The 15,261-nt window shown below is 38.0% G+C and overlaps 5 protein-coding genes across 7 annotated transcripts; 2 read left to right on the forward strand and 3 right to left on the reverse strand.

Moving 5' to 3' along the window:
• Window positions 1–26: 26 nt before the first annotated feature.
• LOC106660120 (zinc finger protein 585B-like) lies at window positions 27–10,441 on the reverse strand. 2 transcript variants are annotated; one of them, XM_023459295.1, is made up of 2 exons: window positions 8,657–10,074; window positions 27–747 (listed from the first exon to the last, which is right to left on the reverse strand). In XM_023459295.1, the coding sequence occupies exons 1-2, from the start codon at window positions 9,822–9,824 to the stop codon at window positions 185–187; spliced, it is 1,731 nt and encodes a 576-aa protein (XP_023315063.1). In that variant the 5' UTR covers window positions 9,825–10,074; the 3' UTR covers window positions 27–184. The 2 variants fall into 2 exon arrangements, with proteins under 2 accessions (XP_023315063.1, XP_014238451.2); XM_014382965.2 differs by lacking the exon at window positions 27–747 and adding an exon at window positions 10,418–10,441 and having other exon boundaries at window positions 7,860–10,100.
• LOC106660069 (vanin-like protein 2) lies at window positions 2,590–6,263 on the forward strand. Of its 2 annotated transcripts, none has more exons than XM_014382903.2 (7): window positions 2,590–2,724; window positions 3,784–3,899; window positions 4,003–4,140; window positions 4,220–4,366; window positions 4,447–4,921; window positions 4,988–5,348; window positions 5,420–6,263. In XM_014382903.2, exons 2-7 carry the CDS (start codon window positions 3,825–3,827, stop codon window positions 5,895–5,897), a joined length of 1,674 nt encoding a protein of 557 aa, XP_014238389.1. In that variant the 5' UTR covers window positions 2,590–2,724; window positions 3,784–3,824; the 3' UTR covers window positions 5,898–6,263. The 2 variants fall into 2 exon arrangements, with proteins under 2 accessions (XP_014238389.1, XP_014238388.1); XM_014382902.2 differs by lacking the exon at window positions 2,590–2,724 and adding an exon at window positions 3,512–3,685.
• LOC106660070 lies at window positions 6,198–7,669 on the reverse strand. The gene is made up of 3 exons (XM_014382904.2): window positions 7,396–7,669; window positions 7,004–7,336; window positions 6,198–6,934 (listed from the first exon to the last, which is right to left on the reverse strand). The coding sequence occupies exons 1-3, from the start codon at window positions 7,502–7,504 to the stop codon at window positions 6,816–6,818; spliced, it is 561 nt and encodes a 186-aa protein (XP_014238390.1). The 5' UTR covers window positions 7,505–7,669; the 3' UTR covers window positions 6,198–6,815.
• A 720-nt stretch (window positions 10,442–11,161) lies between the features above and the next one.
• On the forward strand, window positions 11,162–13,471 carry LOC106660071 (protein Red). The gene is made up of 4 exons (XM_014382905.2): window positions 11,162–11,339; window positions 11,426–12,016; window positions 12,126–12,771; window positions 12,858–13,471. The coding sequence occupies exons 2-4, from the start codon at window positions 11,534–11,536 to the stop codon at window positions 13,289–13,291; spliced, it is 1,563 nt and encodes a 520-aa protein (XP_014238391.1). The 5' UTR covers window positions 11,162–11,339; window positions 11,426–11,533; the 3' UTR covers window positions 13,292–13,471.
• Window positions 13,472–13,779: 308 nt separating this feature from the next.
• Window positions 13,780–15,141, reverse strand: LOC106659988 (N(4)-(Beta-N-acetylglucosaminyl)-L-asparaginase-like). Its single transcript, XM_014382797.2, has 4 exons — window positions 14,979–15,141; window positions 14,731–14,887; window positions 14,120–14,662; window positions 13,780–14,042 (listed from the first exon to the last, which is right to left on the reverse strand). Exons 1-4 carry the CDS (start codon window positions 15,103–15,105, stop codon window positions 13,808–13,810), a joined length of 1,062 nt encoding a protein of 353 aa, XP_014238283.1. The 5' UTR covers window positions 15,106–15,141; the 3' UTR covers window positions 13,780–13,807.
• Window positions 15,142–15,261: the final 120 nt, after the last annotated feature.

A 15,261-nucleotide genomic window follows, 5' to 3' on the forward strand; every position in this document is an offset into this window, starting at 1 on the left:
AACGAAGATTTTTTATCAATATTTTTCAATAGTATAAGTACTAATAGTACAAACATAATAATTGACGTCAATTATATAGAATATATCATGTTATTATTTTTTTTTTATAAATATCCGAGTTTCTGTACAGGCATACAGATCAATTCGTCCATCTTGTTGAGTATTGGTAAACTTGTCGAATTCGTCAAGTTCTTGTAATCGCACGGTGAATTGCAAATATGTGCATCATTAATTGGCGTCTTTGAGAGAATTTTTCATGGCAAACATCGCATTCTTGTTGTTTTTTGTCTTCATGAATCGTACTAAGCGTTTTTTTTATTTGGGGTTTGAATGTTTCGGGCAAAAGTTGATCATGGACATTACGAGTCTCTGCAATTGAGTCTTCGTGAACATTTATATGCATCAACAAATTTTCTTTTCTGGCAAACGTTTTCTGACATTGCTCGCATTTGTGGTTATCGACACCTTCGGGCATCATTTCGTCATTCTTTTGTCCATTGTGAATCATTTTGTTGTGTGATGTCAACAGCTGTATTCTTTCCAACTTTTCTTTGTGAGCGTTGCATTGATAATCTTTTCGTCTTTCGTGATTTAATCTGAGATGAAGTATTAAGTTCTGTTTTGCTGTAAACGATTTTGGGCACATATCGCATAAGTAGTCTTTTTTCCCTTGGTGACTTGATCTAAGATGAAGTATCAAGCTCTGTTTTGCTGTAAACGATTTTGGGCACATATCGCATAAGTAGTCTTTTCGTCCTTCGTGAAATATTTTGAGATGTCGTTCCAAGTTCTGTTTTGATTTAAACGCTTTTGGGCACATATCACACATGAAGTCTTTTCTTCCTTCGTGAACTAATTTTTTGTGTTTTGTCAAATACCGATTAGTTCCAAAGGCTTTTTGACACACGTCGCAAATGTGATCTCTTTGTCCTCCATGAACTGCTTTTTTGTGAACCTTCGCATTTTTCTGATCAGAAAATGCTTTTTGACACACATCACATATGTAGTCTTTTCGCCCTTCGTGAACAGTTTTGTGATGATCTTTTAAGCCCCGATTAGTTGTAAACGCTTTTTGGCACACGACGCATATGTAGTCTTTTCGTACTTCGTGAAATAATCTGACATGAAGTGATAAATTCTGTTTTGATGTAAACTCTTTTGGACAAATGTCGCATACGTAGTCTTTTCGCCCTTCGTGAAGTGTTGTTTGATGTAACACTAAGTATCGTTTTGACGAAAATGTTTTTGGACACACGTCGCATAAGTAGTCTTTTCTTCCTTGGTGAACCGCTTTGTAGTGCCTCGTCAAATTGCCATCCTGTGAAAATGTTTTTGGACATGTGTCGCATACGTAGTCTTTTTTTCTTTCGTGAACCGTTTTGTAGTGCCTCACTAAATTGCTACTCCGTGAAAATGTATGTAGGCACGTATCACATACGTAGTTTTTTCGTCCTTCGTGAACAATCGTGTTTTGTGTCATCAAATGGATTTTTAATGGAAATTTGTTTTGATGAGCCATCAAATTTTGTATCACAAACTATATTAAAAAGTTTTTTGACTATTGCGATTTTCTTATTTTTGAAATATTGAATTTTGCTACTTATAACGATAATAAACATTCAAGATCAATATTACTTTGTACTGAGTTAGATATCAAATGTGAGCACTAATATGCCATGAATATTTGTATACAAAATATTTAAACGGAAGAAAATTTAAACTTTGTTTGTATCCGAACTTTTCTAACTAATAAATGTTACTATCTCTACTTACATCCCCTTGAGATTACTAAATTAAGCGAAATAATTATTTAGCTATGGACGAATAATTTAGCTTGATTTCATTGCACGTAAGAATTATCATTTTTAAAACAATTCTTATTTATGAGCAATGATTAATACAAGTACAACACTCAATATTAACTCGAATTTGTAACCAATTACCAGCGTGAAATTAAAAAAAAAACAATTTCTCTTGGAATAAAGTCTCCAACGAGCAGAATCATGGAGAATGAAGCATATATATTTTTCACAAAACTCAGTGTGACATAAATTTCGAAATCATCAAAATTATGCAGGAATATATAAGTAAAAAAAAATCTATCAATTTATCACATCGAAGCCAAAATTTTTAAATAGAATGCATCATTTTGAAGCTAGACAATATCATATTTTACTAGCATTTTAAACATAAAAATAGGAATAATCACATTTTTAGCAGAAAGCTCTTTGCTTTCATAAACGTTTTTTCATCCATTACTTAAATTCTACATATCTTACCGCGAATTCCAGAAGTGATGAATATTTACACAAGAAAACGAACCTTTACGATCGCGTTATCGTCAATGTAGCGGCTATCCTCTGCGGCGCGCGTGTATATCAAAACGCACTTACGCCGCTTAAAAACGCGCGTCAAAGCCATTAAGACTAGTACGACGAAATCTTGAACTACCGCACCGATAAGACGGGGATTTCAAAAATGATGCACTGGCTGTCTGTGTCACGCCTATTTGACGAAAAACATCAAAACGATATTGGGAAGTGCTACCGTGTACGTTCACGAGTGACACACATACTCCGTAAGTCACCGTGAATCTTATGCGGAGAGCCAGTTTAACGACTGCCGAGACGATGTAGACACGAACTTTTCGAAAATATTTTTTGTGCGTCCAGTGTAAATATTTTATTTGTTTATGCGCGAGATTGCATCTATACATAACAAAAGGTACCTCATCAATTCTATTTATTTAAAACTATTCGAGTTTCTGAAAATCGGAGTCGCAATTTTAACCCTCGGCTTCTCAGAATCCGTACGTAATAAAGCTACTTGGACCGCATCGTCGTTTTGAAACGTGCCGCTCGTCAAACTCGACGCGGTAATATCAGTTCGCATTTCGAACCATCAAATTTCAAAGCAAAAAATAATTCGACTCTTTTGAAACAAAGGAGCCTAGATTTTGATACAATGTTTCGGCGGTCCCACGATCAGATCGGTACAGACTGTTAAACAGTTCGGGTGCGTGCACGTCGTGCCTTAGTCTTTGATGCTTTGGCGATCGAATTATAGTTTGTCATGTGATAATCGGTAAATTCAAACAAAATAAATTATCAATTTTAATTTCTTTCGAGTGATGTTAATTTATAATGTAATATATAGAGCTCTATATTAAACAAATGATGTCGTGAAATAAATAATGAAATATCTTCAGAAATACTTTTCTTGTGAAAACTAATGCTTCCACAGTGTCTTTCTTTACTTTGCATCAATCCTTATCGCCTTCGCACGAATCAATTAAGCTTCCTTGTCGGCACGATTTTCCAGTTAAATTACAATAATCGCTCATTAACGAAGCGAGCAAATGAATCACAGAAGGAGAGAGAGAGAGAGAGAGAGATGACTTGTTATAAATATCTTTAATTTTCCAATGTCGCGATAAAACAATGGCAATGTTATTATGACTTTTTCGATTGCTCATCGTGATAAGTCATGATTATGAAGCTCGGGCGCGCGAAGCCCGATCAGCTCCGCGTAGACGACGCGCGCGCGATGTCGTTATATCTTATCTGGCAGCATTTAGTGAAACTTATTTTAATAATGCGAGCTGCTTCTGCGAGAGCGCACGCACACACGGTCTACAGCTAATCGAAATTATAATTATTCCCCTCTCTCCCCCACAAAAAACGAGGTGAGTCTCTTCTTTGCACTTTATCTCATGGTGATACTATTGTTTTTCTCCATTGGCGTGGAATGATCAATTTTCTTTCTTTCTTTTTTCCTATCAAGTGCGCGCGTCGAACATCTACACCTACACACGCACACACACGATGAGGCTCGAGCCGAAGTTCGCAATTTTTTTTCTGCTGTGCTGCTCGACACTGTTGCGCGCCGCATTCGTACAGGTAACATATATAATAATAAACATCGAGAGAGCGAGAGATATCGCGCAGGCTTACTCACGGGCCACAGAGATAAAAAACATACTTGACATTCCGAATGTTTCAGAGTTCCAGCCCGTCGTCGCTGAGCTACCGAGCGGCCGTAGTCGAGTACAGTCCGGTGCGCGCAAGCTCGACTGGTAAAAAAGTCCCCGACATCAATGCCGATAATTACGTGAAATTCGTCGATCTGGCGGCCCGATACGTAAGCGCCAAAGTTTACATAGCATTTTTAAAGATCGATCGATGCATATTTAATATTTTTTTTGTAATCTTTCCGGCAGGGCGTCGATATCATCGTATTTCCAGAGTCAAGCCTTTCGATCTCCACTTCATCGGATCCAGTGGTGTCTCGAACGGAGGCTGCGTCTTTTATTCCACATCCCGATGACAATGTAGTGCCCTGCAACCAAAGCCATGCTTTCAGCTACGTGAGTCACTCTATTCATTCAAACGATTCAAAATCTCTCCGACATCATTTCACTCTCGCCATCAACGTCACTTAATTCAGTCACTTCGGGCTCTGTCGTGCGCCGCCCGAGATCGCAACATGTACGTCGTGGCGAATCACCGCGAGAAATACATCTGCACGGCCAACAAGGGCTGTCCGCGGGACAATCTGCTGGTCTACAACACGAACGTCGTGTTCGATCGGCGGGGCGCCGTTATTGCCCGCTACCGCAAGTACAATCTGTTCGGCGAGACTGGCACGAATCGCACCCGACGCGCCGAGCGGTCGACCTTCGCCACGGACTTTGGCGTGACCTTCGGCCAGTTTGTCTGCTTCGATCTGCTGTTCCCCGAGCCGGCCTTGAACTACACGCAGGATTGGACGACGACGAGGATCAACGACGTGATTTTCAGCAATCACTGGTTTTCCGAGCTGCCGTTCCTGTACGGAGTCGCGGCTCAGGCCGCCTGGGCCTATGCCAACGACGTGAATTTCCTCTCGGCGGGTTACAATTATCCCGTGACAGCCAGTGGAGGTACATGATGGTTCTACTCATTGCAAATTTTATTGATGTGGTTCTATAACGAATAATTAATTTCAGGCAGTGGCATTTACCTCGGCAGAGACGGCTACGTCGACGTGATATCCGAGAAAAGAGTGTCGAACGTTCTGGTGATGTCGAACGTTCCCAAAATTATCGACGGTAAACGAGCTGTGAACGTCGATCTGCAAAAAAAAGTCATCAGGCTCAACGAGAAAGAAATGCCCCAAGAAAACGTGAGCACCAGCACGTATGAGCACGTGAATGACTACCTCAAACCTTACACTAGTGTATTGATCGATCCGGAAAAAGGCTACTTTAACAGGACCATTTGCAATCGAGAATTCTGTTGTTTTTTCAATGTCTCGATGACTTACGACGATAAAAATATCGATCCAAACACCAACAGTAGTTTTTACAGGTGAGTTGAGATGCTTTGGTTATCGACGTACGATTCGTGTTAATTTTCACTATAAAATGTTCGACTTTTAGATACCGAGTGGCGGTCTTCAACGGCACGCGATCGTTCACCGGAGTAGCCAAGGGTGGCGTCAAAGTCTGCGGCATTATATCCTGCCTCGACGACAGCCTCGAAACCTGCGGTCAACTGCTGAACGACGACGACGACTTGCCCGAAAAAGCGACGCTGTTTCGGTCGATCCTTATCCGGGCCAGCGTGGAAAGAGCCGCCGCGCACGATCTCTTCGTGATGCCGATCACCCTGACCAAGAGGATGCTGCCGATGAACGCCAGCGACTTCCACTACGAGGCTCGGGAGGCGCGCAACGCCCGAGTCGTGCACGAGATGCGAACGAGATCGCCGAACAGGGATCTGCTGACCTTCGCCATCTACGCGAGATACTTTGTGAACGACGACAAGGACGTGACGACGGACGCGGCCACGAGAAACGCCCTCGAGTCGATCCTACTGACGGTTCTCATGTACGCTCTGGTTAAATTCGTTCAATGATCGTGGATTTTCCGGGTGAAATTCATTCGAACTACTAGTCATGAATAGTATTAAGAAAAGTTAGAACAAAGTAACACATTTTCATTGAGTGAAAATGTACAATCATTGAGTATTTTATAATGCTATAGAATGAAATGTAAAATAATAGCAGATTGAGTCTATTTATGGATAAGGTAGTGATATTATCGATTATATCTGACTCCGAGTATACATCTGTGAGTATTTTTCATTGTTATAATAGTAATCATGAATGTGGTGCGGAGACGTAAAAAAAAACTTTAATTGATATTAAGAAACATATTTTGTGATATTGTTACTAAATTTATTTAATATAGTAAAAAATAAAAATTAACTTTCATGCGTTCATTAACATTATTGAAAACTATTTTCCTAACAACCTTTTTTTCGATACAATCGTTTACTTTTCATTTTTTTTCGGAACAAATAATGATCAGTTACATATTTTCGCAGCTATCATTATTTTTCTGAAAAAAATTTAATTAAAAAAGATCATTCGTAATCTAGAATACAATTTGAACGCATTCCGTTTCTTACGTTGATTAATACGTATAAATGATTAATTAACAAAATGATCATACATCTTGAGTGAAATATATGTCAAAAACATAATAATGACTATAATAATAAAAGAACAAATTTCCATATCGGAAAATAAATTCTAAAATAAAAACAATCAAGTCAATACATTGTGTTTTTTCGTTCATCATTTCCATTGAATGAAACGTTTTTTGATAATTTAAAATACCATTGATATTTCGTTTTAATAGACGTATATCAAATCGCAACAAATATTTGATAATTCATTTGTTTATAACTGGCATAATTTTCTTCTTGGTTGCCATACAATTCTTTGGATTGAAAATAAAAGTAATAATTTTATATAAATAACTGAATCGTTTATTTCGACCATTTTGATTGATCTGAATTGAGCGCCACGTAGCTGTTCGTTTTATTAAACTTGCTGTTAATCTTTTTGGCGTGACTTTTGAATGCGTTCTTTGTGCGATTCAACATACCTAAAAAATATTCATAGTTATGAAATGTTAAGAGAAATTCAATACTTTCAGCCGACATAAATCGTTTACCTTGTAAATGATTTTTTAATGTTCTGTGCTTCTTCTCTTCGACTTTGTTGAATAGATGTCCCGATTCATAATATTTGGTACTATCATCCAGGTAAGAATCATATTTGTGTAGTTGCGAAGCAGCATCGACGTATTCGGATACAGAGCGGAGATTATTGTTGGCATCGATGATTTCCTCTGTGTCTTCGGACTCTGTATCATCGTTACCCAACTGCCAATAATTGTGGCCCACCAATAAATCGTCTAGGTACGATTTTAATAACTTCCAATTTTCCCAATTGATACCACTGTACTCTTCCCTGATTTTTGACGCCACATTTTTACTTTTGCGATCTGAAAATTTTTCCCACTGTTAAATATGTTCGTCGATTTTAATTCAAGTTTTATCTTACTCTTTTTTCTTGTTCTATTGAATTGATCACAATCACTCGGTGCGTATAAAACAAATACTAAACTCGTTAAGAAAAATGCCCCCACGGAATAATAATTAACGAAAGACATTGTTGAGAATTCAATTTATTCTCGAGGATGCTATCGAAAATTGTCACAAAGTAATTTTATTTCGTATAAAATTTGTATAATCTCTTAAGCGAGATAGTTATCGTACGCGTTCTAGGACCAAAACTGAATTAATTAGTTCTAAATCTAATCCGATATCGATGAAGCGAGAAACACGAATGGTGGGGTTGTGTATGTCCGTATTTATATGTGCGTTGTTCCAATTGATAGCAGATGTTACATTTCAGCTTAAATATTTTTTAAAATGAATTGCTTATAAAACCCTTTATTTTCATTGGATCATAATAACAAAAATACAAGATGCATATTTTACATTGTAAAGTGTATTGAAAATGTAAGCAAAAACATTTTTAATTGATATTTATTTAAATCAGAGCTTTTGTAAGAGCATACAAATCAATTCGTTCATTCTTAAGCTTTATATCATGGATTTCTTGTCGAAGGTTAGTAAACTTGTCGAATTTATTAAGTTCATGTAATCGCTCGGTGAACTACAATTATGTGCATCATTAATTGGCGTCTTTGAGAGAATTTTTCATGGCAAACATCGCATTCTCGTTGTTTTTTGGTATTCATAAATAGTACTAAGAGTTTGTTTTACTTGGGGTTTCAACGTAAGTGTCTCGTTAGATATTTTGAGCAAATGTTGATCATAGACGTCGCTAGTCTCTTGAATTAAGCCTTGATGAGCTTTTATATGCATCAACAAATTTTCTTTTCTGCAAAACGTTTTCTGACATTGCTCGCGTTTGTGTATCTCACCACTTTCGCGCATCATTTCGTAATTCTATTGTCCTTCGTGACTTGATCTGAGATGGAGTGTTAAGTTCTGTTTTGACATAAACGCTTTCTGGCACATATCGCATACGTAGTCTTTTCGTCTTTCGTGATTTGATCTGAGATGAAGTGTTAAGTTTTGTTTTGATGTAAAGGCTTTTGGGCACACGTTGCAAACGTAATCTCTTTGTTTTTCGTGAACTACTCTACGATGACGTGTTAAGCTGGATTTTGTTGTAAACGCTTTTGGGCACATATCGCATAAGTAGTCTTTTTTCCCTTGGTGACTTGATCTAAGATGAAGTATCAAGGTCTGTTTTGCTGTAAACGATTTTGGGCACATATCGCATAAGTAATCTTTTTTCCCTTGGTGACTTGATCTAAGATGAAGTATCAAGTTGTGTTTTGATTTAAACGCTTTTGGGCACAAATCACACATGAAGTCTTTTCTTCCTTCGTGAACTAATTTTTTGTGTTTTGCCAAATACCGATTAGTTCCAAATGCTTTTTGACACACGTCGCAAATGTGATCTCTTTGTCCTCCATGAACTGCTTTTTTGTGAACCTTCGCATTTTTCCGATCAGAAAATGCTTTTTGACACACATCACACATGTAGTCTTTTCGCCCTTCGTGAACAGTTTTGTGATGATCTTTTAAGCCCCGATTAGTTGTAAACGCTTTTTGGCACACGTCACACGCGTAAGTTTTTTGCCCTTCGTGAACGGTTTTGTGATGGGTCTGTAAGCTGTGATTGCTTCCAAATGCTTTTTGACACACGTTACATACGTAATCTTTTCGTCCTTCATGAACAGTTTTTTTGTGAACCATCACACTGTTCCGATCAGAAAATGTTTTTTGACAAACGTCGCAAATATGGTCTTTTCGTCTCTGGTGAATTATTTTTTTGTGTTTCTTCATATGAGTCTTCTGTGTGAATGTTTGTTGGCACACGTCGCATACGAAGTCTCTTCGTCCTCCATGAACTGTTTTACGATGATGTTCTAAGTTCATATTTGTTATAAACTTTTTTAGACACATGTCGCATACGTAGTCTTTTCGTCCTTCGTGATTTGATCTGATATGAAGTTTTAAGTTCTGTTTTGATGTAAAAACTTTTGGGCACACTTCACATAAGTAGTCTTTTTGCCCTTCGTGAACTGTTTTTTTGTGTATCACTAAGTATCGTTTTGACGTAAATGTTTTTTGACACATGTCGCATAAATAGTCTTTTCGTCCTTCGTGAACTATTCTGCGATGAATTGTTAAGTTCTGTTTTGTAGTGAATTCTTGTAGGCACACATCGCATACGTAGTCTCTTTGTCTTTTATGAACTGTTCTGTGATGAATTATTGAGTACTGTTTTGTTTTAAACGCTTTTTGACACACATCACAAACGTGGTCTTTTCGCTCTTCGTGAATTAATCTGACATGAAGTGATAAGTTCTGTTTTGATGTAAACCCTTTTGAGCACATGTCGCATAAATAGTCTTTTCCTCTTTCGATAACAACATTTTCGTTTGCCATTTAATTGCCTTTTGGTAAAAACGTTTTTAAAGACAGATTACTTTTGAATTTTTGGTGCTCTTCTTACTCCTAAACTTTTTTTGATTGGTCAACAAATTTTGTTATTTACAAAAATTGTTGTTTCAGACGATTTCAGTTAATAAAAAGAAGAGACACTTTGACTTAAATTTTTCCACTTACACAAGTTACATTTAAGATCGATACTACTTTGTATTGCGTTGGATTTCAAATGTGAGAATAAATATAATATGCTAGTTAAACTTGTAAACGAAATATCTGAAAGAAATGTTGTACTTTGTTTATATTTGATATTTTCCGATTAACAGAAGTTGTTAGATTTGCTTAAACTCCCATAATCAATTAAATTTACTTGGTTTATCTCAAAAAATGAAAAAATTATTCAGCTATAAGCTTCATCTATTTGCATGTTACTATTTTTTATTATTTTCAATTTTATGGCAACAATATATTTTAATATATTCAATTTTTATGGCAACAAAAATATTCTTTAGCTTAAATTTTTGCATAATAGAAGACGTCATTTATTGACAATGATTTTTTATATGCATTCCAATGTTTTTTTATGTACTCACCTGCAACAATAAAAAAAAACGACGATGTTTACGGCTGTAGCAGTGCACTTCGACGATAATGGCGTATGGTATCATCCATCTGGTCCTGTAAAACCTCATGTTAACAAGATAATTTCAACAAGCTGCAAGTCGTTGTTTCGTGTTTATATTATCGTTGCCCTTACGTCATCAATTATTTTAAAACATCAACAAATACTCAAAAATGTATATCCTTTAAAATAATTATTGAAAAGTTCTTAGCAATAACTTACTTTGTAGATAAGTTTTGAAAGGGAAAAACTTTCAGAAAATTTTTTGAAAATAATCAATATCTGGTCCTTCGTTACAAATTATACCAGTGAGTGAGCTCACAAAATTAGTTAGTGGAATGTAGAATTACGTATGTTTACACACGTTATAATTACTATTACACCCGAAAACCCGAATTAGATTGGGTCTAGTGTACCTTGATTACTGAAAATTATTACATTTTAATTATTATGTTTTTCTATGAAATCTTCGATCATTTTGTAAGGACGGTAATATTATTAACAATTTTTATGAATAAAAAAAGCATTCTCATACTTGAAATTATAATTGTTAAAACCTAATTTGTATTTAAACGATGAAATGATTTTTAAAAACTGAGCGCTTTATCTCGTAGTATTTCATCAGCAGCGCCATCTACCTCATCCAATTTATGTGTAAACTACGACTCATACACACAATACACACTCACAGGGCCTCACAGGCTCACCAGTCACTACACTGTCAGTCTAGTGGGCAGTAGCATCAACTACAAAGCGCAGACGATATTTTTCAGGCTATACATAAGCATAACAGCCAGAGAGAGTGCAAATTCAATAGTGAGACTAATCCTGATAAAATTGATCGTAATTGTAAACTTTACTGCATAAGTTTACATTTTCCAAGGTACTTTCAAGTAAGTAATCCTGTTTTTGTTTTTATCAGCAACCCCTTTATTATTGAAAGTCCAAATTTTAAATGTTATAACCTTCGTTTTTACAGTGCAAAGAAAACTTCACATTTCATACAACGTTTGAGTTGGTTAGCTGAAAGCTTGAACATTATAACTTACATTAGTAGCTTTGAATAACGAACAAATAGATATTCACAATGGAAGATCACGACGTATCAGCTTCCACGCGAATGACAAATGATGACTTCAGGAAACTTTTGATGACTCCTAGATCATCGGTACCTGCAGCAACTCCAGCAGCATCTGTACCTGGAACATTGAGAGCTGATGCTGCTAAAGCAGCACAAACACCCCAGGTCGGAGGAAGTAATAGAGCTGAGCTGCGTAAGAAAAAGAAAAGTTACTATGCGAAGCTTAAAAAAGAAGAAGAAGATAAAATGGCCGAGCTGGCTGAAAAATACAGAGACAGAGCTCGTGAGAGACGAGATGGCAATCACCAGGATCAAGCTGACGAAGCTATGACAAATACCAATGCATATAGGGCTGTTGCTCCTGATGTAAAATCTGGTTTAGATGCTGCTGAGCGACGAAGACAAATGATTCAGCAATCTAAATTCTTGGGAGGTGACATGGAACATACTCATTTGGTCAAGGGGCTCGATTATGCTCTTTTACAAAAAGTAAGTTTTGGATTTTATACAATTTTGCATTATATGTATTACATAAAATATACGTAACTGTATAATTTAGTTCTATGAGATAATGTTTGTTATTTTTATTGTGCTTTAGGTGAGAAGTGAAATTGAAGCCAAAGAATACGAACAAGAGCAGGAATTAGAAAAACTTGTGAAACCTGTAGAAAAGGCACCAAAAGAAGAGAAAAAAGTTGAGAAGAAAGAAGAAGAGGTTATGTTTAGAAGTAAAGTGGCTCGAAACATTTATAATACCATTCAAATAATGAAATCAAAAACAGTTCAACGAAATGAACATTTTACTCCGGGAAGAATGGCTTATGTTATTGATTTGGAAGATGACACAGGAGTAGATATTCCTACTACTCTAATCAGATCTAAATGTGACATTCCTACAGTTGATAATACTCCAACGTTGACAACAAATGATATTGTTATAAATAAGTTGACTCAAATTTTATCATACCTAAGACAAGGCAACAGACATGGTAAAAAAGGAAAAAGAAACAGAGATGGGCGATCTAAATTAGATGAATTCATAGATATGGAAATGGCTCCTCCAAAAGATACTATGGGTGATAGTATATATGGTGATATTGGAGACTATGTACCAAGTACCTCAAAATCAGATCACTCGTCGAAATCTCATAGAAAGAAAGATTCTTACTTTGGTAAACCCTTGGAAGATTTATCAGAAAAAGACAATGCTCCAAAACTAAATTTGGAATCCATCAAAGCTGCAGGTAAATTCACTTTTATAAGTTTTCATCTTATCATTTAATTTCTATATTCAATTAAATTTAATGAATATATTGTTATTGTCTTATAGCTAAAGCAGCTACAGTCGCTGATGTTGTTCGTAAGAAAGGTCCTGGTCTTCTAGATAAATTAGCATCAGAACCAGAAGGATATGCAGAATGCTATCCTGGCCTTGATGAGATGCAAGATGCCATAGATGATTCAGACGATGAAGTAGATTACACAAAAATGGATCTAGGTAATAAGAAAGGACCTATTGGGCGATGGGATTTCGATACCCAAGAGGAATATTCAGATTATATGAATGCCAAGGAAGCTTTACCAAAAGCAGCATTCCAATATGGTGTAAAAATGGCGGACGGCCGACGAACGAGAAAATTCAACAAAGAGAAAAATGAGAAAGCTGAGCTTGATCGTGAATGGCAAACTATTCAAAATATTATGAATAAAAGAAAGCCAAGCTCTCGAGATGATGGACCTGAATTCAAAGTCCCTCGGTATTAAGTGTAATAAGCGGTGTGATCCCATGAATTTAAACGTCTTCACTATCACTGACGTAAATCTCTTATGCTTTAATTTATATTATTATTAAATATAAGCAACGACGTACAGTGTAACGACGTCTGATGACATTTTTTGTACATATATTGTAAATAAAGTATGTAGATCGTAATAACATTAAAACATTGTATTAATAGTTTTCTCTCATTGTAGCGACATCATTTTTTATTAATTACATTAGGTATGTTGTAAATGATTTTTTTTAAATAACTCTAAAGTGCACAACAATGATTTATCATATAACTATTCAGTAATAGTAAGCTATTGATTTGTGAAATTATATCGCAAGCATTACTGGTTTTGTTTTTAAATAAACTCATTTGCTTGAATAAAGAAAGTTATTTCTAATCTTTAATTTCAATTTTTCAAGACTTCAAACAAAATTCAACCTCATTTGAACTCTTAGATATGAACAGATTACAAGCAATGCATTCGCATCGGATTGAGATTTATAACTTTTCATGAAAGCTTGACGCAAGGAGTGGACATGGCTTTGGCTCCGTTCGAGTCGACGTTGGAGACGTAGTGAGGAAAATTTTCATAGCCATGGCAAGACGCACCGTACTCTCCGTGCTTGTTCAGAGCAATGACCGCACCTCGGAAGCGCGGATACTTGCGACCCATGCGCCTCACCGCCGTCTCCGTGGCGGCTTGCGGCGAAGAGCCCAAACGCATCAGTTCCACTGCCAAATAGCTAAAAATAAAGCAATAGAAGGTATAACGAGATGATTATTTTTAATTTAAACGAGTTTCCTACAATACTGTATGTACCTGGGCAAGAAGCGCATGATTATGTCGCCGTCGCCGGTGGCGGCCGCGGCACCGACTTCTCCGTCGGCGTAAGCACCGGCTCCGGTCACGGCCGAGTCGCCGATGCGTCCGGCTATCTTGTGATTCTGGCCGTTGGTCGAGACGCCCGACACAAGTCGGCCCCGCGTGTCCAGGGCCACCACACCGATCGTGTCGTGCTGGTCCTCGCCGCCCTGGGGCAGCTGCCTCTCCGCGCGATCGATGTTGGTCTCGACCTGCTGCCGCTGCGCCTGACGATACGGTCCGCAGCTCTCGGCTGGATTCGGCTCGACGTTGGCCTCCCAGAAGTTCGGCTGGCAGCGATTCTGCACCCAGTCGTCGAACATCTTCTTCGACTTCTCGGTCTGGAGCGACTCCTTGGTGAAGCCCATCTGGCACGCGAAATCGGCCGCCAGCTCGCCACCGAGCAACGAGTGCCTGGTGTTCTCCATGACTTTTCGCGCTACCGATATCGCGTCTTTGACGTTGCGCAGACCACCGACAGCGCCGACGTCCATCGATTCCCTTATGTACAGCGTACGTTAGTCAAATCAAAAGTAAACTGCGTAGCTGAAGCCTGATAGAGTAATTACCCGTCCATGATGAGAGCGTCCAGAGTCGTCTCGCCGTTCTCATCGGGCTGGCCCCCGTAGCCGACGGTGCCGCGGCACTGCATCCGCTCGCACAGGGCGCAGCCCTCCTCGACCGCGTCGAGGGCACTTCGCTTCTCCTTGGACAGCACGTCCCATGCTACGTAAAGTCGCGAATATCAATCGACGCATATAGCAACGTTTCGCGCACGCACGCAATCGTACCTATTAATATAAATCAATGATCATACCTTTCTGCGTCGCTTCCGGATAGTCCCACGTAACTATAACGACAGGATTGACTCCTTCGCACGATACCGATGCAAGAGTCAAAACGAGCGAGGACAAAATTACGAGCGTAGCGGAGTAAATATTCATTTTCTTGAATATTATTATGTTCGTTGATTTCCACAATAGGCGAGCTCGCGCGATCGAACTGATCGCTTACTGCTCGAGACACTATAGTACGCGCGCGCGCGCGATAATTCGCGCCTCCCTCGCAGGAGACAATCGCGCGGCCAAGCAAGTATATTA

This window comes from Trichogramma pretiosum, unplaced genomic scaffold (assembly GCF_000599845.2).
Source record: "Trichogramma pretiosum strain Unisexual culture from Peru unplaced genomic scaffold, Tpre_2.0 scaffold44, whole genome shotgun sequence".
NCBI classification, from domain to species: domain Eukaryota; kingdom Metazoa; phylum Arthropoda; class Insecta; order Hymenoptera; family Trichogrammatidae; genus Trichogramma; species Trichogramma pretiosum.